General features: G+C 44.2%; 1 protein-coding gene and 1 pseudogene across 26 annotated transcripts in view; both read right to left on the bottom strand.

Moving 5' to 3' along the window:
- LOC110500191 (pleckstrin homology domain-containing family A member 5) overlaps positions 1-25,184 on the bottom strand; it is a 162,427-nt gene that overhangs the window by 21,248 nt on the left and 115,995 nt on the right. For all 25 annotated transcript variants that reach the window (XR_005038567.2, XR_016490216.1, XR_016490217.1 and 22 more), the window contains 6 exons: positions 22,714-22,855; positions 19,397-19,501; positions 13,578-13,650; positions 11,716-11,816; positions 10,179-10,294; positions 7,804-8,883 (listed from right to left, as the gene is read on the bottom strand). Coding sequence is in view for 21 of the 25 variants with exons in the window: in XM_036957553.2 (XP_036813448.1) it covers positions 7,804-8,883; positions 10,179-10,294; positions 11,716-11,816; positions 13,578-13,650; positions 19,397-19,501; positions 22,714-22,855 (1,617 nt within the window). In the remaining 4 variants the exon portion in view is untranslated. The remainder of the gene's footprint in view (positions 1-7,803; positions 8,884-10,178; positions 10,295-11,715; positions 11,817-13,577; positions 13,651-19,396; positions 19,502-22,713; positions 22,856-25,184) is intronic.
- LOC149973015 (toll-like receptor 13) lies at positions 137-3,574 on the bottom strand (annotated as a pseudogene). Its single transcript, XR_016490219.1, has one exon. The product of XR_016490219.1 is annotated as a toll-like receptor 13 (transcript).

Here is a 25,184-nt window from a genome sequence, read left to right as displayed (position 1 = left end):
CGCGATGGGACAAGGAAATCCCGGCCGGCCAAACCCTCTCCAAACCCGGATGACGCTGGGCCAATTGTGCCCCGCCTCATGGGTCAAGGTCAGCTGTGACACAGCCTGGGATCGATGCAGTGCCTTAGAGCCCAGCGCCACTTAGGAGGCCCTTGTATGGAGGACTTTTAACTGCAAATGCAATATCTCAAATCTGCCAACATTATTTGTCTCAGCCTTAACAGAAGGTCCTACATAAAACTCAGACCTCAGGCTTCAGTCGGAGGTTTCAGTTTAGCCCACAGTCTGTCCCAGAATTCCTGGTGCTGATGGGGGTCCTGGGGCCAGTCCAGATACGTCCTAGTCTTGAACAGGCGAGACAGCCTGGGGTGGGGAGACAGCCAGCCGGCGGGGGGGGGGGGGGATCTTCTCCAGGAAGACCAGGAGGAGGATGTCCCTTTGTTCCACCTGCAGTCCGGAGGTGACCAGCTTCATCTCCAGGGAACGCCAGTTACAGTGCAGATAGTGGCGACTGACCAGGCAGAGGGTGTGGCAGCTCCGGTAGAGGCTGTCTGTGATGTTCTCCACAATGTCCTTCTCCAGCTGGAAGTCCCTGCTGTGCAGACAGAGGTGCAGGAAAGGGGGACCCCTCTGCTCCAGGTTGGGTAGCAGCTCCTCCACCACCAAGTGTGCATCCTTCCCGCTGTAGGAGACAAACGCATCGTAGTGGAAGCCTCCCTTGGTGTTTGATCTCATCGCCTCCGACAGCCAGCCAAGGATGGTGTGGTAGAGGGGGAAGAGGAAAGGACTGGCCAGGTTATGGACCAAGACCACCAGCATTTAGAACAGGACTCCCAGGCCAGTCGCAGCAAAGAGCACAAAGCCCACCTCTGTTGTGCAGTTGGCTTCTGTGTACTTGACAAAGTCAGGTGTGTCTAGCCCATTGTCCGACAAGCATTTCAAGTCCTCTAAATTATACATAACTTCATGTTTAAGCATGATCACTTCAACCGGCCTGTACCCCTTTGCCCATGCAATGAGCCAAGCATTGTCACAACTGCAAAACTCTGTAATGTGTCAAGTATCAAATACTTTAGGTTAGAGAGATGTTCAGTAAAGCTGTAGATAACGTGATAAATGTTCTCGATACGCAAACATAATGTTTTCAAGGATTCAAAGTCTTTGGTTAAACTACCCTCCAAAGAGTCAATCCTGCAGTTTGAATGTTTCAGAACCTCCAGTTTGGTCAAGTTGTGAAAAATGATGTCAGCAGAACCCTGTATTAAAAGATCCACCTGTACTAGAGTCAGTTTCCTCAGGTGAATCATCCGATTCATTGATGTTAAGTCCACACTTTTAGCTGAAAGCTTTGACCTGTACACAAATGTCTCCACAGACCTGAGGTACTTTCCCATGAATTCAGATCCACAAAGGAATTATTCAGCATCAAGATGGGTTACAGACTGAAAGGTTTGTCACAGTCTTCAAATGACACTGCCTGGCCTTTGAGTTGGAGACTCAGGTTCTGTTTAGATGTGATGTTACTGCCAATAATCAACTGCATTGGCCTCATACCTGAACTAATGTACAGATGAGTCAGCTGACTCAGAATGTCACTGAAGACAAGATTCAGCTTTATTACAGGTTCTCTTGGTGGATAGTTCGAGTACCCCAGAAACACTCATCTTCGACACGTACGGTGAGAGACAATCTTTCAGAAAAGACAACTGACACGAGGATATGTTTGAACATGATAGATTTCAGAAGATCACTAAAATATCAGTGCTAGAAATATGTGACCAAATACTACACTTTGGACTGTTTTATTTCCAAGAATCTTTAGGGTTGTCAATCATTTTTTCTTTGAGAGAAAAAAACATTTTTACTTGTTAAACAAAATCTGTCCCTGAGCAAATTGCATTGGAATAAAATATGACTTCGAATTTTGTGAGCATACTACTATAGCTAAGTATTTAAATTATTTATTTTACACAGTCATTATTGCTAATCTCAATCCCTTTAACTCTCTTCTTGAAAAACCTATTGAAAAAATGATCACCTTAAATTCTTATAACTCCCAATAGTTTTTTGTTTACAACTTGAGGTTTATTTGGGAAATTACATCGCTCTACCAGAAGGTTGAGAAGTCAAAAGAGAGTTATTACTAGCAATGCCATAATAGAATGGTAATTTGAACAGCATTTTTAATAATCTCTACAATATTACAAAAATTACTTTAGGTCTGCTTCGATAGCTTTTATAGGTAGGTAAGCATTGTTAAAATGAGGACTGATGTTATGCTAATTTGAATATTCAATGAATATTCAATTACATTGAAATTAATGTGTTTTCATGTGGTTTATAGTGTGCAATGTCCCTTCTTATATTTCAAATGATCCAGGTTCTTCCACCATGTTTTCCACATATTCAGACTACATTTTGAGATAAACGGAAAAGTGCAATTTCAATTACTATTATAGGCAATATTTTATAGGCGAACATAAGTCTGAATATTGTCCCCATGGGTCATGAAATGTGGTTTAACGCCATTGTATATTTCCTAATATAATGAGTTGTCAACAATTCAATACATTTTTCACCAAGTACTTTGAATAAAAAAACGTTTTAATACACCATACTTTTTACTGACTTAAATCAACCGCCTGGTTGAGCAAATTTAAGAATTCTTGCTTTATAGCCTTTTTATATTTTAACTATTTATTTTCATATTTCTACTGTCTAACAGGAATGGTGCAATATTAATCCCTCACCAACTGAATTCCTGCCTTTTATCCCATATCTTTGGTGACTGATTGAGTTCTCTTACTGCCCTCTCAGTGGGCAAAGTGCCAAAACCACTTAACTGCAGCAACCCAAAAGGATACAAATTATGTTAATGTTTGCAAGAGGGCTGGGCGAGTTGACCAATCAATAGGGATGTGCATCTTTCCCTTTCAAGGAAATTCGATACCTACAGTGCCTTCGGAATGTATTCAGACCCATCGACTTTTTCCACATTTTTTTTACTTTACAGCCTTATTCGAAAATGGATGAAATAAATACAAATCCTCAGCAATCTACACAGAATATTCCATAATGAAAAAGCAAAAGTACTTATTTAGAAATGGTATCAAATTAATTAAACATTTTAAACAGAATTACCTTATTTACATAAGTATTCAGACAATTTGCTATGAGACTGAAAATTGAGCTCAGGTGCATTCTGTTTCCATCGATCATCCTTGAGATGTTTCTACAAATTGATTGGAGTCCACTGGGAGTAAATTCAATTGATTAGACATGATTTGGAAAGGCACATACCTGTCTATAGAAGGTCCCACAGCTGACAGTGCATGTCAGAGCAAAAATCAAGCCATGAGGTCAAAGAAATTGTCCGTAAAGCTCTGAGACAAGATTGTGTCGAGGCACAGATCTGGGGAAAGGTACCAAAAATTGTCTGCAGCAATTAAGAACACAGTGGTCATCATCATTTTATATGTATTTTTATTTTACCTTTATTTAACTAGGCAAGTCAGTTAAGAACAAATTCTTATATTCAATGAAGGCCTAGGAACAGAAACAAGATTCTCTGGTGTGATGAAACCAAGACTGAACTCTTTGGCTTGAATGCCAAGCGTCACGTCTGGAGAAAACCTGGCACCATCCGTACGGTGAGGCATGGTGGTGGCAGCATCATGATGTTGCAATGGATTTCAGCGGCAGGGACTGGGAGACTAGTCAGGATAGAGGGAAAGATGAACGGCGGCAGATTGGGGCGAAGGTTCACCTTCCAACAGGACAACAACCATAAGCATGCAGCCAAGACAACACAGGAGTGGCTTCGGGACAAGTCTAAATGTCCTTGAGTGGCCCAGCCAGAGTCCGGACATAAACCCGATCGAACATCTCTGGCGAGACCTGAAAATAGCTGTGCAGCAACGTTCCCAAATACAGGTGTGCAAAGCTTGTAGCGTCATACCCAAGAAGATTCGATGCTGTAATCGCTGCCAAAGGTGCTTCAACAAAGTACTGAGTAAATGGTCTGAATACGTATGTCAATGTGACATGTCAGTTTTTATTTTTTTAATACATTTGCAAAAAATAAATGTTTTTGCTTTGACATTATGGGTTATTGTGTGTAGATTGAGGAGGGAAATAAAAACCAATTTAATCAATTTTAGAATAAGGCTGTAACGTAACAAAATGTGGAAAAAGTCAAGGTGTCTGAATACTTTCCGAAAGCACTGGTAGATACATACATGTACTCCGATACAATAGAGAAGTGATGCGTTTAGTTTGAAACTATTAGTTTTGATCAGAGAATGAATCGATGTGATACGATATTGTTTGCTGCACTAACATTTGTTGCCAAGACGCATTCATTTCCAGTCTAAATTCAAATCTGCTGTTGATGGAGCTCATGAGCTGGGCCTCTCTGAGCTGGATCTGTCTGAGCTGACACGTGTGTGTGTGTGCACGTGTGGACATGTTTCATAAAAAGTACCCACAAGAATTGCAAATAAACAAAAAATTGGACCAACTGGGGACATTTTGTTAGTCCCCACAAGGTCAAATGCTATTTCGAGGGAGTTTAGGGTTAAGGTTAGGAGCTATGGTTAGGGTTTTTGGGTTAAGGTTAGGGTTAGTGGAATGGAACTGAATTGTGTGTCCCCACAAGATTAATTACACAAGACAGTGTACGCGTTTGTACTATGTAGGCCCCTGAGCTAAACCATAACGGAGACTACGCATCTACCACTCCACTACCACTATCAGATTAGGGGCTGATATTTTTTGTCCCCCAACTTGGGGTTCTGAAATCACCATCACCCTCTAATTAACTTGTCATTTTAGCAGATTTGTTTGAGCTAGTAATGCATCAATATTTATCGCTTACAAATTAGCTATGACATAGCCAATGAATATATAGCACAATTTGGGATTTCACTACAGTCTGTTCTTAGTGATTTTCTCTTCTTCTCTCTGTACAGCCATGAAGTGTGCCTCACAAAAGTGATTTACCCTGTATATCTAAAAATGACAATATACACGGATTGTTTAAAACGATTGCCGATAGTGAATATACAATATATTGTAAGCAGGTACAGCCAGATGAGAGTTGTGTCTCCGGTTTACTTTTACAACATTTTAAACTGCGAATAAATAAACTAGGAAATTACATAGGTTGTCACTCAACTAATAAAGATCACGCAAGCCAATTTAGCATTTGCAAGCTGAAGGTGGCGCACAGATGTGCAAGATCAGGAACAGGCCTCCTGCCTGGCGAAGCTGGGCACAGTGTGCAGTTTGACTAGGCTACTGATTTTCCCTGGGGGTTGTTTGGCGTGCAAAATGACATGTAGATCAATGACCACCACTGTTGTCACAAAATATTAGGTATTTTCGTAAAAAGATTGGGAAAGAAAGATGAACATTTTAGTCGATTTTTGGACCTGCATGTTACATTTAGGTTGGTTTGAAAAACATGCTCTAGCCACCGGTTGAGAATATTAAATTATCTACATTTACATTTTAGTAATTTAGCAGATACTCTTTTCCAAAGTGACTTACAGGAGCAATTAGGGTTAAGTGCTTTGCTCAAGGACACACCGACTGATTTTTCACCTAGTCCGCACAGGGAAACGAACCAGCGACCTTTCGGTTATTGGCTCTATGCTCTTAACCGCTAGGCTACCTGCCGCTACTAATTACCTGTGTGTTTATCTAGTTAAAGCATTATGCTAATAAGTCCACGCTTTTGCTTTACCTTTCCTTTATATACCTGGGAGACGCAATTAATGTCTGGGTCATTACCATATCATTACCATATCACAGACACACTCAGGTCTTTATCAGGAGAGGAGGGGCATGGATAGGGCATGACCTCATTCCAGGAAGAAGTGATTGGCTACTAGTGTTAATATGAGTCACTGATTCGCCGAAGGTACAGTACTTTCTAGCTAACAAGTCACTCACTATACATGCCACTGGAGTGACTGAGCTTATTAACGAGGCTAAGTATCAGACAAAGACACCAACGGCCTTTATGAAGTCTCAAAATCGTGTCCAGAAACTAGCCTGTATACGATAAATAAGAGCATATCCCCTTGAGGATGAGACAGAAGTGTCTGACAGCACATAAGCCTACTACAACTGCATGGTAAGAGTCCATTTGGCATTACAACAGCACGCTAAAAGGGACAGGGGACATTAAAACGAACAGGGGGCTCAATTGAACCAGTCCATTGTTTGTGCTGTTTAGCATCAGTTCCTCCGAGTCCTTCCTCTTTTCAGAGGCTTAATTGCCATAAACAAATGCAGTTTAATGGATGGTAGAGAGGGAAAAGGGAAAGTAGGGCGCTGGCTCTAATCTGTATTCTCGCTGGCTCTGAGACTAGGCTATAGTAGAGGCTGCAGGCTGAATGTCTGGGCTCCTAATATGGGCGTAGTACAGTAAATTCACAACCAGAGAGGAGGGACAGAGTGAGCTCAGTGGTATAGAGGATAGAACCTCAAACACAAGCCAATAGCCAATGTCATACAGGCACAGGGGAATAAAGTATGCATCCATAGCTTATGATCTACAAACACAGGCACATACAGTCTTCCGTAGAGCCCAGTGAGCTATAGCCAAATACCTTTACTGGACAGCCATCTTCAAATACATAATAATAAAGTCCTGTACTAGGTGCAATGCATATGGATTTCATTGACCTATATTCCACAGTATAACAGTTCTAATATCTCACCCTGTTGCCCACAGTTCAAATAGAAGCTTGGGACCTGAGCGTTTGCCTTGCGCTGCTATGGCTATGTACACACTATCTCCGTCAAAGGGAATTGGAAATGTGAGAACACCTGATTGTTGGGATAACACAGAGAGGCCAGAGAGGGAATCGGTATTTACACGTCCCAAATGGCACCCCCTATGTCGGAGCACTACTTTTGACCAGAGCCCTTTTGGCCCTACAGAGTACTACAGAGGGTGCCATTTGAGACGCAAACCAAAAAAAAAACATGTCATCTGGAAGTGTCCCTCCTATTCCCTGGGCTGTTCTAGAGGACTGATGATGTTGCAGTAGGAGGCATTGAGCGGTGCTCTACTGGTAACAGGGGCACAGGTCCATAACTTATTCATCTAAAGGAATGGGCGGAGGAGAGTAAAAGAGATGGGGAGAAAACATTCCCTCGCTCCTGTTCTCAAACAAGCCCAGCAAAATGAGTGTATGATCCCTGACAGCGACATACAGCGGGTGACATGAAAAGCTTTCAGCTCTCGCCGGCAAGCACAGGCCAGGGATGCTATCGAGCACTGAGCAGAGACAGTGAAAGAGACAGGAGGGAGGGAGTGGGAGAGAGAAGAGGAAGGAAGGAAGGAAGGAAGGAAGGAAGGAAGGAAGGAAGGAAGGAAGGAAGGAAGGAAGGAAGGAAGGAAGGAAGGAAGGAAGGAAGGAAGGAAGGAAGGAAGGAAGGAAGGAGAGCGAGAGGGATACGGTAAAGATAAAGAGGTCTGGGAGATATAGCCACAGGCTAAGAGGATGTGGTTGTTTTTTTTTATTTCTCTGTCTCTGGCCGCCCGGTGCTCTTAGAGACAAGTTAACGTCTAGATGGCTGGCTGGCTGACTCACTGACAGATTGCACTGCAGACACACAGGTGGTGGTTTTTACTATCTGAGAGAACAGTAACAGATTTCAGAGAGGCATGGGTACGTGCAGACCAATACGGACATACAGAAACACACACAGAAACGCAACCAACCAACCAACCCACACACACACCAGCCCAAAACACGCACGCAGACAGAAACACACACACACCCTTACCTCCTGGTATCGTCATCCTCTTGTGTCCTCTGGGTCCTAACCCAGTTCTCCAGCTGCCTCATGGAGTTGGTTCTGGTCAGACTTTTCTCTGGCTCCTGGGCCTGCTGGTTCTGGGTCTGGTTCGGAGGCGGGTCCTGGGCCTTTCCTGCTCCTCTGCCCAGGGTACCTACCACCTCCCCTGGGCTGTGGTCCCCAGCCCGCTCCCCAGAGCCGTTGACCTGTGGTGGGGCCATGTGCTGGGAGACCTGTACCTGGCGGGAGGCTGTAACTGCTGCTGCGATGGCTGCTGCCTGGGCTGGTTGGAGTTTGATGCTGTTGATTTTAGTCAGAGGCCTCTCAGCACTGCCATCCCTCTGGAATCCATACTTGTTCCCTTCACGGAGGGTTCCATACTTATCCACTTCCCTAAGGGTACCATACTTATCGAGCGTCCCATACTTATCTCCATCCCTCAGGGTACCACACTTACTTCCTTCCCGTAGGGTTTTATACTTCTGCCTTTCATCAAGGGTCCCATAACGATCTGACCGATCTTTCTCAGTCATAGACGTTTGTCTCTCTACCCCTTTCTGGAGGTTGTATTTCTGTCCATCTTTTTGGAGGGTGTATCGCTCTCCTTTTTGCAGTGCATATCTCTCTCCATCTTTCTGTACCAAGTACTTCTCCCCGTCTTTCTGAGGTGCGTACTTCTCCATCTGAACATCTTTCTGCCCAGCACATCGTTCGCCTCCGTCTTTCTGCAAGGAATACCGCTCCCCGTCTTTTTGCAGGGCGTACCGCTCGCCGTCTTTCTGCAACAGGTACCTCTCTCCGTCTCTCTGCAGCGTGTAGCTCACCCCGTCTTTCTGAAGGGAGTATCTCTCGCCGTCTCTCTGCAGCGTGTAGCGTTCCCTCTCTCTCTGGAGGGTGTTGTGCTTCCTGTCCCCGTCCGTGTGGTCCATGCTGCGGGCGAGGGAGGGCTGGTGCGGCTCACGGTTCCTCTCGTTGTTCTGGATCTCTGGCCTGGTCAGGACCCGGTTGTGGTTCAGGATGTTGTTCACCTCCTGGGGACAGCAGCGGTCCACCTTCAACTTATCCAGTCTGAGAGAGAGAGAAAGAGAGAGGAGGGAGAGAGAGAGAGAGAAGTGAGGGAGAGAGAGTGATGGACGAGAGAAAAGGAGGGAGAGAACAAGAGGGGGATTGGAAACGGTAAGAGAAAGAAAAAAGACAGATGACTGATGAAAAGATGACAATAAATACACACCAATAAGCCATTACTAGCCAGGTTCACAGAAAAACACATTTCCACATTCCAACAATGGACTCTTGCTGTGTGGGTGTCAGGCGCCGGGCTCTACTGCTACCTCTCCTCCAACCTGCCTGACTATATGACTGCCAAGGGGGACCACAGAGAAAAGAGGAAGAGAAGTGAGAGGTGTTGAAAACATCACTGTCCGCCCACAGTACTCCGAGGGCACAGTGAGACGTGGCTACTTTGACTGAGCAGCCATCCACTGCTGCAACCTTTCAGTCTGTTACAGAAAGGCCATTAACAGGTCTGGTACTCCAGAGGGAAATAGCTCAATTCTAGGCTAGCCACAGTCTTTTACCGCCTACTGCACTCAGGGACAAGTCACAGTGACAGCCACTTGGGACTGCTAATCTAATGGTACTTTATGTATTTCTACCTGGGGTTTTTCCTAGTATTTCTCAGTGAGGTAAAGGTACCGTAACGGCAGTATGTCCAATTTCTATTGCCAGACTTTGGCTGTGGTGTTTACAGCCACAGTAGTACTGTGTAAATTAAAGAATGCAATGTCCTGAGTGCGGGTTTGTGCCCCACGCCATCCCTTTAAGATGAGAGCAGTGCTGAAGTGCAGTATGCAGACATACAAACAAACCTCCGCACACGGCCTGCATCACGCCACAATGACGAAGCTAGGACTGCCAGCGCGCTGTACTTACAGGACTGTGGAGAGTAGGTGTTACTATCCATCTGAGTCTCTCCAGTGTATAAAGCACTGTATGCCCATGTCGAAAAGCCTTCACGAACAGCTCATGGCTAAAACACTGCAATTACCAATGGCGTGTGAAGTGCAGTTGCCTCTGACGTGAAAGTTTAACTGGAGGCAGTGAGGATGGCTACCAGTGCTGTGCTGTATAGCCCTAAAGCTATAGCTTCTCATTACAAGCTATGCATCTTCAACACAACAGCTGGTAATTGTCTTCTAAACTGATGCGATTTCTCACTTCTGCAAGAAATACCGCAGGCTCTCACGGCCGTCCGTTTGCTTACAAAACAAAAGATTGCACGGTTCAGCTGGTCGCTTTCATGGCCATAGGTCAGGCAATCAAGGCTGGCTGGCTGCTGGGCAGTTCAATCTGGGTTTACCCACCTTCTGATTGGCTCTGTGTGGACCAGTGCTGCGTCCGTCATCACTTTCATCCAGGACTCCATGTCTTTGGCCGTGTCTGTGCAGAAGTAGTAGGTCCTCATGTTGGAGTGGGTCGCCTAGCAGGGGGAGAGAGAGAGAGAGAGAGGGGGAGAGAGTGAGTGAGAGAGAGAGAAAGAGAGCACGGGCGGGAGTGAGGGAGAGTTCCTAAGACAGAGGAGTGTGAGGTAGGTAAGTGGGTGACCTTGGCAAGACTGCAGGGAGTGTTACATCGCCTTCTTTGGAAGAGGTGTGTGCGTGCATGTGTTCGTCAGTCTGTCTGTGCACACACGCCTGTGTGTTGGAGCGTGAATGTGCGTGTGCATCCCTACCGCTCCAAGGCTGGGTAGCTAACTTTAATTACCTGCTAAGCAGGCTTAGGACCATAAATATGAGCGACAGGGAGACACTCCAAGCTGAGTGCTACTCTTGTTTCCTGCTGCAGAGGCAGAGACTGGCACTAAGTCAGTGTCCCAATTGGCACCCCATTCCCTTTTTCGTGCACTACTTTAGACCAGGGGTAGTGTACTATATCGGGAATAGGGTGCCCTTTGTGACACACCCTAACACACAGCAGAGGCGAGGACAGATAGTAGGGGATGCGGGGGAGTAGAGAATGGATGGGCTTGTTACTGTGTTATAGACGGTGTCAATGTGTAGGAGTGAATCAGTGTTTACAGTGGTGACATGTGTGAAACAGTATGTGAGGCTAACACGCTCAAAAAGGTGGATATAGCCGTGTCTGTCTTTCTGTGTATACTTTTCTTTATCTTCTCTCTCTGCCCATCTTGCTCCTATCACCCTCTTGCATATTGAGACTAGAAAATCTATTGAGTTTATCATGGATCTACGCACAAAGAGCTCTCCGTATACAAACGCATTTTCAGAGATTCTCTGAAAGGAAAGACCAAAAGCGAAGAGAAGCCTGTGTGTTACGGTGTGTTTACACTTTGTGCGGTGAAACATCGGACGCCATTCACTTTCAAAGGAAGGAAAGAGAGAGAAGCGGAGTGGGCGAGGGACCGCTGAGCGATGCGAGCGTGGGCGAGGGAGCTGAACAGGGCGGGACTAAAGCTGAACTCTATTCAAATCCTCCACGATAGCGTGACGCGAGTGACCAATTGAAGCTCACCATAGCTTCCTACCCCTACTGGATTGTCTGTCAATGGCTGTTGATACATAGCACTACAATAAGTCACTACAAAAGCATCAACTCTGCTGTGGTATACAGCGGGAAGTCGTGCTTCCGCGTAGCCTACTATCACAAAATCAAGTGAGTTTCTATACAGACAGCCACACATTATACAATCCAGACCGACGGACAAGGGAGTTACGGATTATGGATTTGCCTTCAGTAAAAGGATTATGGGAAACAAGTAGCCTCTTAACTATTTTTCCGAAGTTATTTTTCCGGCTCCGCGTTGCAACCACCTCGGATGTCCACGCGTGGAAGCACGGCATCCTTTATGGGGCTCTGTCTGTGTGTGCGTACAGTACTGACCTTGAAGGCGTATTTCCTGCTGATGTGGTCGTCGACAGACAGCATGGAGATGTGGAAGCTGGGCAGCAGGATACTACCCAGGATGCCCTCCTCCTTCTCATCTGCGGGACAGAGGGCGAGAAGAATCGTCATTTATGGTTTAGAATGTCGACACAGGCTTTGGAATAGTGCATTGTGGTCCATCTGGTGGAGGAAAGTCGGGAGGGATCAGAGGAGGGGAACTATCAGCATTCTAATAGGACAGTGGACACTGGATGTACCGTAAACAGAATGCGTCAGAACTTTGTAGGCACCTTTATCTTTGGTCAGGGTGTGATGGCTAGGTAAGCAGCTAACAGGACACAGGATGTATTGGACAAAAATAAAATGTGTCAGAACCTTTGTGTAGGAACCTTTATCTTCGGTCTGGGTGTGTTAACCGTCTCAGATAGGACCATTTAAGCTGGAGTTTATCAGAGCATGGCAGGGAGGGTTGAGCATGGCAGGATATTCACTTTCTTTCTTCACTAAGAACCCCCAAACCCCGGGCTTCCAGCATGTTACACAGTAGGGTACCAAAACCAGATAGAACAACAAAACCGTTTCTCCTCGGGCCGCTTTGCCAAACATCCATAATTTCGCAGTCAAATTTAATCCTAACAGCGCAACTTGGTAAACAAACACACTAACTTGAGTGTGATAGCATACAACAGTGATGCTACCGCATCAAAGACAAACAAGTAAACAATGACAGAATCAATCCGTCCGCTGCCCAGAGCGTTCCGTACAGCTGGGTTGTATAATGCCTACACGGTGTTGTAACACACCATCTGTAGAGTGCAGCATGACTGCAGCAAAACCAACAGAGCCCAAACTCAGCTTCAGGGTTGACTTTAAACAGGCAAGTACAGCAGAATTCCCTGCAGCTCTCCATGCCCGCGTCTGCCCCGCTCTCTCTACCGCTGCATTATTAACTGAGAGGCGAGGGGGAGAGGAGTAGGGAGAGAGATCAAGAAGATGAAATGAAAACACAGCACCTCCCTCCTTGTGAAAGCAGCACCTCTACCCATATGTAAATACTGTATTAGCTCAATGACCTACCTCGTACCCCTGCACATGGACTCGGTACCGGCACTCCTTTATAGCCTCGTTACATTTTTATTGTGTTACCATTTCCTTTTTTTTATTGAGCAAATGTTTTTTAACTGCACTGTTTGGAATGGGCTCGTCAGCAAGCATTGCGCTGTTAAAGTCTACTATACCGGTTGTGTTCAGCAGATGTGAACAACATTTGATTTAAAAATGGGGTTTTCACTAGATTCTACAAAGAAGCATGGCGACCTTAACCTTTAAGCTATGTGATGGTATGATTAGATTTGATCGTTCTGTTGCGACAGAGATCCTGAACAAAGCAGAACCATCAGTCAGAGATGGTCATTCATATTCCCCCAACAACCTCTCATTCTTGCCTTCAGATAGACACAATTCCTAGTCAAAAACCTTACCTCTGAAAACTCATCGACAGACAGCACTTAAGTTCAAATGAAGTGAGTGAAGACGATAAGAGCGTGAGAGAGCTAGATGTTGTTATCAGAAAGCATAGCACGTCAACACTCTTTTAAGAACTCTTCTCTCGTCTCTTGGTTTACCAATATACAGGAAATTCCCCTCTGGGCATGTCATGAAAGAGCTGGCTGATTTGCACTCTGGGACCGTTTAATTGAACAATTTATGGAAATTAAACTCTCTGAAACCTGGGGTATGTCTACATCCGGAGCAAATACGTCTCCGTTTTACTGCTAGCTATGATGCCAGCTATGATATCTTATACTCAAACTTTAACCGTGTGTTGCGCTTTGAGTGTGTGTGTGTGTGTGTCTCACCTCTATAGTAAAACAGGCACATGTCAGACAGCACAAACCACCTCTTCTTCCATAGCTTCATCCCCGTGCTGTCCTACAGGGGAACAAAAGACAGGAGACATCAGTCAGATACTGAGACAGAGCAAAACATTTGGTAGAGGCTGTTCCTTGCCCTCGGATAAGCTAGGGCAGCCTTTCGACAATAATTGGCATATTGCTTCCATCTATTCAAGCATTTGCTATCAGATCTAGTGTATAGAGCAGTGTTCCTCAATCCTGGTCATTAATACCTATAGGCTGCCCTTGCTTTTCATCTAGACCTAGCTTGATTTGTTCAATTGAATGCGTAAGTAGAGCTAGGCTAGAACCAAATCCTGCACACCCTGCTGTCCCTCCGGATCAGAGTGGCCAACACCAAGACTGTCACGGAGTTCAGGAAGCAACGTACACACTCCCTCTGATCCCAGACGGTTTCATTAACCACAGCTATCTCCTCCCACTGAAGCAAATTGGCCCTTTTTTTATCTCTTAACTCCCAGACAAGTTTCCCCTTTCTGTTTTAATAGCTGTGTGTATGTGCACCTGTGCACGCCTTAGTTGGCTTTCGTCTCTAGATAATAAGCGCCAGTCTTTTCTCTGTGAAGATAACGGCTTCTCTTCTAATGTTGCCTTTATTTTTTATTCATAACATAAATAATCTAAGACGGTTTTGTTGTTTTTCTTGTCTTCATACGCAGCTTTCTTTTGATGCACGAGGAGGAGTACAAAGGCATAAAAGAAAAGCCCGTCATCAATAAAATATTTCCCCTTTAAGAGAAGACTTTGGTTGTCAGGTTTGAGAAGGAGAAAAGGCACGTCTTGCGAGAGAGAACCAACGCAGCTTTGAAAGGGTAATTCAGCATGGTAGAGAGGGAAGCGCAAAAGAGAAAGTTTATTGACAACAGCTCAACTCTAGTTGGAAACTGAGTGATGTTAATGTTGATTGTTCTTAATGAGTGAGTGAGTGTGTGTGTGTGGTGTGTGCCAGGGAGTTGAGACACAGTGACCCACAGCCAGAGCTTGGTGAGAAAATGCTCAAGTTGCATTGTACAGGTAGAAAGATAATGAGCAAAATAGCTCAGCCACCACAAAGTTGGTCGAGCCAGTCTGTAAAGTGACCTGAATAATTGAGGCAGAGAGAGAAAGAGAGAAAGTTACATCTAACCAAGGATGGTTGTCACTTTGCTTGAGGGACCAGGCCAACGTATCAGTACTAACTAAAACAAAGGACTCAGGCTATTTAAATGAGAATGACAAAATGATGCATCAACATTTAGATTGAATAGAATTGCCAGATAACAAGAAACGAGGTCAAACTCTCCCACAAACCAATCTGATTTAAATTCACTGTTTGGGAATACAGATTCAAAGTGAATGTGTCTCTTTCTGAATGTGAATGAGGATGTCCCTGTTAGATAGATAACTGAAAATCCCAACAGACGTGCGTGTGACGTTACACAGCTGACCGCTGCTGCTGAAGAGATTGGTATGTGTCCATTATTGCAGCTGTAATTAAACCTATTTTAGATTGTCAAGTTCCCTTTGAGTGTCCGTCCGTCCGTCTCTGTGAACAATACCATTAAAAAGTTTGGGGTCATTTAGAGATGTCCTTGTTCTCCATGAAAACACACATGAAATGAGTTGCAAAATGAATAGGACATACAGTGGGGCAAAAAAGTATTTAGTCAGCCACCAATTGTGCAAGTTCTCCCACTTAAAAAGAGGCCTGTAATTTTCATCATAAGTACAGACAGACAGACAAAATGAGAAAAAAATTTGTAATGAATTTATTTGCAAATTATGGTGGAAAATAAGTATTTGGTCAATAACAAAAGTTTATCTCAATACTTTGTTATATACCCTTTGTTGGCAATGACAGAGGTCAAACGTTTTCTGTAAGTCTTCACAAGGTTTTCACACACTGTTGCTGGTATTTTGGCCCATTCCACCATGCATATCTCCTCTAGAGCAGTGATGTTTTGGGGCTGTTGCTGGGCAACACGGACTTTCAACTCCCTCCAAAGATTTTCTATGGGGTTGAGATCTGGAGACTGGCTAGGCCACTTCAGGACCTTGAAATGCTTCTTACGAAGCCACTCCTTCGTTGCCCGGGCGGTGTGTTTGGGATCATTGTCATGCTGAAAGACCCAGCCACGTTTCATCTTCAATGCCCTTGCTGATGGAAGGAGGTTTTCACTCAAAATCTCACGATACATGGCACCATTCATTCTTTCCTTTACACGGATCAGTCGTCCTGGTCCCTTTGCAGAAAAACAGCCCCAAAGCATGATGTTTCCACCCCCATGCTTCACAGTAGGTATGGTGTTCTTTGGATGCAACTCCGCATTCTTTGTCCTCCAAACACGGCGAGTTGAGTTTTTACCAAAAAGTTATATTTTGGTTTCATCTGACCATATGACATTCTCCCAATCTTCTTCTGAATCATCCAAATGCTCTCTAGCAAACTTCAGACGGGCCTAGCCATGTACTGGCATAAGCAGGGGGACACGTCTGGCACTGCAGCATTTGAGTCCCTGGCGGCGTAGTGTGTTACTGATGGTAGGCTTTGTTACTTTGGTCCCAGCTCTCTGCAGGTTATTCACTAGGTACCCTCGTGTGGTTCTGGGATTTTTGCTCACCGTTCTTGTGATCATTTTTACCCCACGGGGTGAGATCTTGCGTGGAGCCCCAGATCGAGGGAGATTATCAGTGGTCTTGTATGTCTTCCATTTCCTAATAATTGCTCCCACAGTTGATTTCTTCAAACCAAGCTGCTTACCTATTGCAGATTCCGTCTTCCCAGCCTGGTGCAGGTCTACAATTTTGTTTCTGGTGTCCTTTGGCAGCTCTTTGGTCTTGGCCATAGTGGAGTTTGGAGTGTGACTGTTTGATGTTGTGGACAGGTGTCTTTTATACTGATAACAAGTTCAAACAGGTGCCATTAATACAGGTAACAGAGTGGAGGACAGAGGAGCCTCTTAAAGAAGACTACTTCTGTGAGAGCCAGAAATCTTGCTTGTTTGTAGGTGACCAAATACTTATTTTCCACCATAATTTGCAAATAAATTTATTAAAAATCCTACAATGTGATTTTCTGGATTTTTCTTTCTTATTTTGTCTGTCATAGTTGAAGTGTTTACAATTACAGCCTTGCAGACCTTTGGCATTTTAGTTGTCAATTTGTTGAGGTGCTCTGAAGAGATTTCATCCCATGCTTCCTGAAGCACCTCCCACAAGTTGGATTGGCTTGATGGGCATATCTTACATACCATACGGTCAAGCTGCTCCCACAACAGCTCAATAGGGTTGAGATCAGGTGACTGTGCTGGCCACTCCATTGCAGACAGAATACCAGCTGACTGCTTCTTCTCTAAATAGTGCTTGAATAGTTTGGAGCTGTGCTTTGGGTCATTGTCCTGTTGTAGGAGGAAATTGGCTCCACAGGGTATGGCATGGCGTTGCAAAATGGAGTGATAGCCTTCCTTCTTCAAGATCCCTTTTACCCTGTACAAATCTCCCACTTTACCACCACCAAAGCACCCCCAGACCATCACATTGCCTCCACCATGCTTGACAGATGGCGTCAAGCACTCCTCCAGCATCTGAGTCTCACGAATGTTCTTCTTTGTGATTCGAACACAAACTTAGATTTGTCTGTCCATAACACTTTTTCACAATCTTCCTCTGTCCAGTGTCTGTGTTCTTTTGCCCATCTTAATATTTTATTTTTATTGGCCAGTCAGAGATAAGGCTTTTTCTTTGCAAATCTGCCTAGAAGGCCAGCATCCCGGAGTCACCTCTTCACTGTAAACTGTTGAGACTGGTGTTTTGCGGGTACCATTTAATGAAGCTGCCAGTTGAGGACTTGTGAGGTGTCTGTTTCTCAAACTAGACACTAATGTACTTGTCCTCTTGCTCAGTTGTGCACCGGGGCCTCCCACTCCTCTTTCTATTCTGTTCGAGCCAGTTTGCGCCGTACTGTGAAGGAAGTAGTACACAGCGTTGAACGAGATTTTCAGTTTCTTGGCAATTTCTCGCATGGAATAGCCTTCATTTCTCAGAACAAGAATAGCCTGACGAGTTTCAGAAGAAAGTGCTTTGTTTCTGGCCATTTTGAGCTTGTAATTGAACCCACAAATGCTGATTCTCCTCTCTACTCAACTAGTCTAAAAGAAGGCCAGTTTTATTGCTTCTTTAATCAGAACAGTTTTCAGCTGTGCTAACATAATTGCAAAAGGGTTTTCTAAATGATCAATTACTTTTAAAATCATAAACTTGGATTAGCTAACACAACGTGCCATTGGAACACAGGAGTGATGGATGCTGATAATGGGCCTCTAAGCCCATGTAGACATTCCAATTTAAAAACAAAATCTGCCTTTCCCAGCTACAATAGTCATTTACAACATTAACAATGTCTACACTGTATTTCTGATCAATTTTATGTTATTCTAATGGACAAAAAAATGTGCTTTTCTTTCAAAAAACAAGGACATTTCTAAGTGAACCCAAACTTTTGAACAGCAGTGTGTATGTATGTAGCTACAGTGCCTTCGGAAAGTATTCAGACTTTTTACACATTTTGTTACGTTACAGCCTTATTCTAAAACTGATTAAATAAAAATCCTCTGCAATCTACACACAATACTCCATAACGACAAATTGAAAACAGAAATACCTTATTTACATACGTATTCAGACCCTTTGCCATGACCAGAAATTGAGCTCAGGTGCATCCTGTTTCTATTTATCATCGAGAGATGTTTCTACAGCTTGATTGGAATCTACCCGTTGTAAATTAAATTGATTGGACATGATTTGGAAAGGCACACACACCTTTCTATATAAGGTCCCACAGTTGACAGTGCATGTCCGAGCAAGAACCAAGCCATGAGGTCGAAGGAATTGTCCGTAGAGCTCCGAGACAGGATTTTGTCGAGCAACAGATCTGGGGAAGGGTACCAAAACATATCTGCAGCATTGAAGGTCCCCAAGAATACAGTGCCCTCCATCCAAATGGAAGAAGTTTGGAACCACCAAGACTCTTCCTAGAGCTTGATGCCCGGTCAAACTGAGCAATCGGGGGAGAAGGGCCATGGTCAGGGAGGTGACCAAGAACCTGATGGTCATTCTGACAGAGCTCTAGAGTTCCTCTGTGGAGATGGGAGAACCTTCCAAAAGGACAACAATCTCTGCAGCACTTTACCAATCAGGCCTTTATGGTAGAGTGGCTAGACAGAAGCCACTCCTCAGTAAAAGGCACATGACAGTCCGCTTGGAGTTTGCCAAAAGGCATCTAAAGACTCTCAGATCACGAGAAACAAGATTCTCTGGTCTGATGAAACCAAGATTGAACTCTTTGTCCTGAATACCAAGCGTTACATATGGAGGAAACCTGGCACCAAACTGGCACCATCCCTACGGTGCAGCAACGTTCCACATCCAACCTGACAGAGCTTGAGAGGATTTGCAGAGAATGGGAGACACTCCCCAAATACAGGTGTGTCAAGCTTGTAGCATCATCCCCAAGAAGACTCTATGCTGTAATCACCGCCATAGGTGATTCAACAAAGTACTAAGTAAATGTGATATTTCTGCTTTTTTTTTCTTTGTCATTATGGGGTATTGTGTGTAGATTTCTGAGGAAAAAGAACAATTCAATTTTAGAATTGATTTTATGTGTGTGTGTGTGTGTGTGTGTGCAGGTGGCTATCCAAACAAAGCGAGTAAATTGCAATTAAGTAATTTAGTCAAGTTCTTCTATACTGGGAACTACAAAAAATGTACAAACTTTCCAATACCTGTTTGTAAAGCCAGTTGCTCTTGACCGCCGGGGCATTGGGGTTCCTCTTAATAGAGTTGGATCTCTTGCCAAAGTTGTGGACCTTTTTGTAAGACCTCGAAGGCTGAAAATGTAAATGGACAAACTGTCAGTATACTGTTTGTAAAAACATGTATATACAGAGCCATGAAAAAGTATTTTCCACCCTTCTGATTTTATTTGAGATATTTTTGATACTGAATGTTATCAGATCTTCAACCAAAACCTAATATTAGATAAAGGGAAGCATTGTTTACAACAACAAAAAGTATACTTATTTTATTTAATGAACAAAGTGCAACACCCAATTCCCCTGTATGAAAAAGTAATTGCCCCCTTATACTCAATAACTGGTTGTGCCACCTCAGCTGCAATGACTGCAAGCAAATGCTTTTGTAGAACTTCTTTAACTCAGCAACACTTGTGGGGTTTCAAGCATGAACTGCTTGTTTCAAGTCCTGCCACAACATTTCAATTGGGATTAGGTCATGACTAGGCCATTCCAAAACTTCTAATTTGTTTGTTTTTAGCCATTTTCATGTGGGCTTGATTGTATGTTTTGGATCATTGTCTTGTTGCATGACCCAGCTGCCCTTCAGCTTCAGTTCACAGCATCCCAAACCATCACACTACCACCGCCATGGTTCTTACTGTGGGAATACAGTGTTTGGTTTTCGCCAGGCATAATGGGACATCTGTCCATAGAACATTCTTCCAAGAGTCTTCCAGGTGCTTTGTGGCAAACTTGAATCAACTTTTTGGATAAGATGGGTCCTGTTATGACTAGCGAAAACCAAACAATGCATTCCCCAGTAAGAACCTCATACCAACGGTCAAGCATGGTGGTGGTAGTGTGATGGTTTGGGGATGCTTTACTGCCTCAGGACCTGGACAACTTGCCTTAATAGAAGGCACCATGAATTCTGCTCTGTATCAGATAATTATACAGGAGAAAGTCAGGCCATCTGTCTGTGAGCTGAACCTGAAGCACAGCTGGGTCATACAGGAAGACAATGATCCAAAACACACAATCAAGTCTACATGAAAATGGTTAAAAAGCAACAAATTAGAAGTTTTGGGATGGCCTAGTCAAAGCCTAGACCTAATCCCAATTGAGATGTTGTGGCAGGACTTGAAAACCCACAAATGTGGCGGAGTTAAAGCAGTTCTGCATGCAAGAGTGGGCTAATATTCACCCACAGCGAAGAGAGAGACTGATCAAAAACTTCAAAAAGCTTTTGGTTTGCAGTCATTGCATCTAAAGATGGCACAACCAGTTATTGGGTTGCAATTACTTTTTAACACAGGGGAATCGGTGTTGCATAACTTTGTTAATTAAACAAATAAAATTAGTATACATTTTTTGGTTGTTTGTAAACTCCGGTGCCCTTTGTCTAATATTAGGTTTTAGTTGAAGATCTGATAACATTCAGTACATAAAAGAAATTAAAAAACAGAAAATCAGAAAGGTGGGCAAATACTTATTCATGGCACTGTATATATACACTGAACAAAAATATTAACGTGTTAGCTGGGGCAAAACTGTGACACCAATCAGGCCCTCGAGGACTGGAGTTGCCCACCCCTGTTTTAGAGTATTCGGTAGTACGTCCAACCGGCCTCACAACTGCAGACCACGTGTAACCACGCCAGCCCAGGACCTCCATATCCAGCTTCTTCACCTGTGGGATTGTCTGAGACCAGCCACCCAGACAACTGATGAACCTGAAGTATTTCTGTAATAAAGCCCTTTTGTAGGGAAAAACTCACTGATTGGCTGGGCCTGGCTCCTAAGTGGGTGGGCCTATGCCCTCCCAGACCCACCCATGGCTGCGCCCCTGCCCAGTCATGTGAAATCCATAGATTAGGGCCTAATGAATTTATTTCAATTGACTTATTTCCTTATAGGAACTGTAACTCAGTAAAATAGTTGAAATTATTGCGTTTCCATTTTTTTTCAGTATATATGTATATATACACACACACACACAAACATATTTCTGAAGATGCATAATTAGAGGAGGAGAGTTACAAATTCATTCAAATTATCATCCTCCGTTAGTAAATATAGGTGAAGACCGTTAACCTGCATTTGGCTCTTTGGTGTTAATAAACAAACAAAGTTAAAAAGCAACAGAAGGAAAAGGTACAGTATTCACCTCATTAAACTAGCCCATTCTACAAGACCATCTTTACTGAGAGAGGGAGAGCGAGAGACCGATACAGAGAGAGAGAGAGAGAGAGAAAGAGAGAGCAAGAGAGAGACTAATTTACAGCATTGCAGAACCTTCTTGAGCATAGTGATACAATAGCTCGACCCACAATAGAATTCCACAGTATTTAATAATACCCATAAAACTTAGCAGTCAAACAGGGAAATAGTTTCAATCCAGATCATCACGGTATTTGTAGGTCTTTATGATAGCCGCGTTAGCAGCCAATTAGCATTACGTTTTTTTTGGGGGGGGGGGGGGGGTTAATCCAGGCGAATATATTGCTAAAAGTCACCTTGTCCGAGAGAGATTTACATAGTTATCAAAATGTCACACCAGGGTAAGCCTATAGGAAATACATCCCTTATTTTAAGTGTTACTAAAATCCCCTATGGGAAAAATGAATGGTGGAAAAATAACTGGAACCATTTCCTTGTTTGACCGCTAGATTTTATTAAGGGTATTATGACACCTCCACTGTAGGGCTCTATGGTAACTCATCAATAATTATGGCTCATTAATAAATACATGCCACCAAGCCACACTTTTAGTCAGTGTAAGCCAAAGTAAAACATCATTAATTCATGAAATCATGCTTTTCATTTGAATAAAGCGTGCATATTTATACACTAGTCTATTAAGCATTTATAAATTGACACGCTGTACAATAAAATCACTTGGTGACCATTCTAGAATTGTAACTATCTGTGACAGGCCTGGGACAATCCAGCACATATTATCTCATGTAGAGTCCCTGTTTTGATACTCTCGGTGGCCTAATACAGCTCTCGCAACATTGACTTAATGGAGAAAATGGGAGAGATCACTGACCCCACAAGACTCCCCTTAACATCCCAGAACTGGGACCTCCATCTCCCCTCTCACAGGACCCTATTAGCCAAGTCACTCTTGACACAGTACATTAATCCCACCCTGTCCTTGTACATGCATCATAGTTGCATGACATCCATTACAGTGGCGTCCATGTGCTCTTTAGGAACCACCAACAAATCCTCTCAGATATAGGGAGTGGGTCTAGTGGTCTGTTAGGGGTTGGGTGTACAGGCCGACGTGGAGCACTCACCCGTGTGGCGGGGCTGCTGCCAGGGTAGGTGCTGTAGTCTGACCCTCCTGTGAAGTTAGACGCCTCGCTCATGGTGCTCATCGGGCGCTCCTTCTTCACTCTGTCACTCTCCTCTGATGGAGCCTGCTCTGGAGCCTTTGGCCTGGGGGGTGGGGGGGGGAGAGAGAAAGAGAAAGAGAGAAATGCAGTAGAAAATGAGAAAAGCGACATGAAGACTACACAAATGAGGCTCGGACTCAACTTCAACCTGTGGGATTAATGGGCGGGTTAAGAGGCGGCGCGGTGCAGCTGTGTGTGACACTGATTGCTCTGCGAATGAGCTGCCTGCCGGCCAGTCTGTCTAGCTCTATCGGTTCGCCAGTTTAAACTGCAACCACAATGAGAGCCCGTCTCTGTTAGAGCCAAACCCTGCCGTTAGAGAAAGAGGAGAGAGAGAGGATGCAAAAAAATAGAGAGGCAGGCCCCATAAATCAAACCAGTTACTCACTGTGTCACCTCTGATATATTCCTCCAAGTCAGACCACTTTAAATCGCCTGCCAACCTTGCCTGACAAAACTAAATGGCCTACCAATCCAAATAGAGCAAAGTTCAAGGTCCCCTAGGCTAAACTACCCAGCACCAAAGGCTTTAACGCTTATAACAATGGTAGCAAAAAAATAAGCTAAACTCGCCTATAAATCCTCCTATTTGCAGAGTGGCTACATCTAGAGTTGTATTCAGATCAGTACTGTCTCTGAGCAGTGGCCTATATTCTGTGGTTCCAAGGGGAGTGCTGACGTGACTGTGTGGGTAAATGACAGTATCTGGAGCGTGGAGGGGGGTAGAGAGAATATCTGTATCGGTCTGTCTGGGAGATAATAAAGCTGGGTTTTTAGGTCCCCACCTCACAGGAACAAACGCCCTGTACATGAGTGTACACCTCTGATTTCAGCTCTGGTAACAGATAAGGTATGAAGATCCACTTGACCGTCCTCTCCCCTCCTCTCCTGCCAGCTATCATCCCCTAAAGTATGACAAATATTATCCTACATTTCCGCTTACCCCATTCCCCTCCTCTACTGTAATCGTCACCTCTCCTCTCCAACTCGCCATATAAACAGGTCAGCCTGTTTGTCCGTCACAGAGCCTGTGATGTGATTGGATCATGTGTATGACGCGTGCATGCAGGGACGTTGCAGGACTGGTCAGACAGGGCAGGAGGTTATAACAGGATTGATATGACAGGTATGTCAATGTGACTTAGACATGTGAAGGTAGGGGCAAGGTTACTTCACAGACACACATCGGTTCAGCTTGGTATGCAAAAACACAAAGGCCAGGCCTCAAATATGATAGCAATGACTGCTGTTCACTTAAACACAATGATACAGACATTCTTAACAATACACAGAGTGTACAATACATTAGGAACACCTTCCTAACACTGCACCCCCTTTCGCATTGCCCCGTCACGCTCTGAATGGTATACATACACTACACATGTCTAAACTGTCTCAAGGCTTAAAAATCCTTCTTTAACCCGTCTCCTCCCCAGGTCAGTCTATGGCCATGGAAAGAGCAGGCGTTCCTAATGATTTGTACACTCAGTGTATATCAACATTAAAAACCTATTTATAGTGAATTGCTAGATAGATATATAGACGTTATTATCTTCAAAGTGGATAATTGTCTTCGCAGCCCATTTCACTGGATCAACCTCCATCGTGGCTTTACGTTCCCTAAATGCTTGTCAAATTATGTTGCTGTGGGCAGGTGAACCGAGCGTGACCGTCCAAGCCACACAAATTATCACGAGTTAATTCAGGCATTTGAGAGAGATTGAGGGAATGAGGGATATTAACAAATATTAAATGACACTCTTCTCAGCTGAAAAGTCTCCAACTCCAACGCTTGTCTCCAATCAAGGCTTCCCAGCATTAAATTGTGTGTGTGCGCATTTCAAGCATTTCCAGGTGCGTCAGAGGCAGGTCCAGTGAATAGATCTATGAATTGCGGGGCAATGGATGACATCAGTCCCGATGACATCATCAATAGAACTGAAGAGTGACTCATGCAAATCGTGCTTAGATCATACAGTCTTTCTATAGGCCATTCACACTCTTTGTCACTTTTCTCTCTCTCTTTTTTCCATTTCTATAGATCTCTTTGTTCCTCTATCGCTCAAATAATGCTTCTCTTTTTCACCCTCTATCTCACCCAGGTCTTTATCTCTCTCCCGTCATCTGTATGGCTCCACCTTCCCCTCCTTCTCCCTCCCACACCCTCTCTGTTGCCGCTGCTGGCAGAAATCCCTAGCAGTAAACTGGTGTATGACCTCTCTGAGAAGTGCTGTCTACCCACACAGCCAGGCTCCTAGATCCTCCCAGATCACACAGCCTCTTCCTCATGATCAATGGCCCCTGTGTGTGTTAGTATGTCAGCAGGGAGGATGAGAGAGGAAGAGGAAGATAAAGGTTACAGAACATGCCTT

The sequence above is a fragment of the Oncorhynchus mykiss genome, chromosome 21 (assembly GCF_057628025.1).
Source record: "Oncorhynchus mykiss isolate SJ-2025 chromosome 21, ASM5762802v1, whole genome shotgun sequence".
In the NCBI taxonomy this organism is placed as follows: domain Eukaryota; kingdom Metazoa; phylum Chordata; class Actinopteri; order Salmoniformes; family Salmonidae; genus Oncorhynchus; species Oncorhynchus mykiss.
This window is presented reverse-complemented; position numbering and strand designations above follow the sequence as displayed.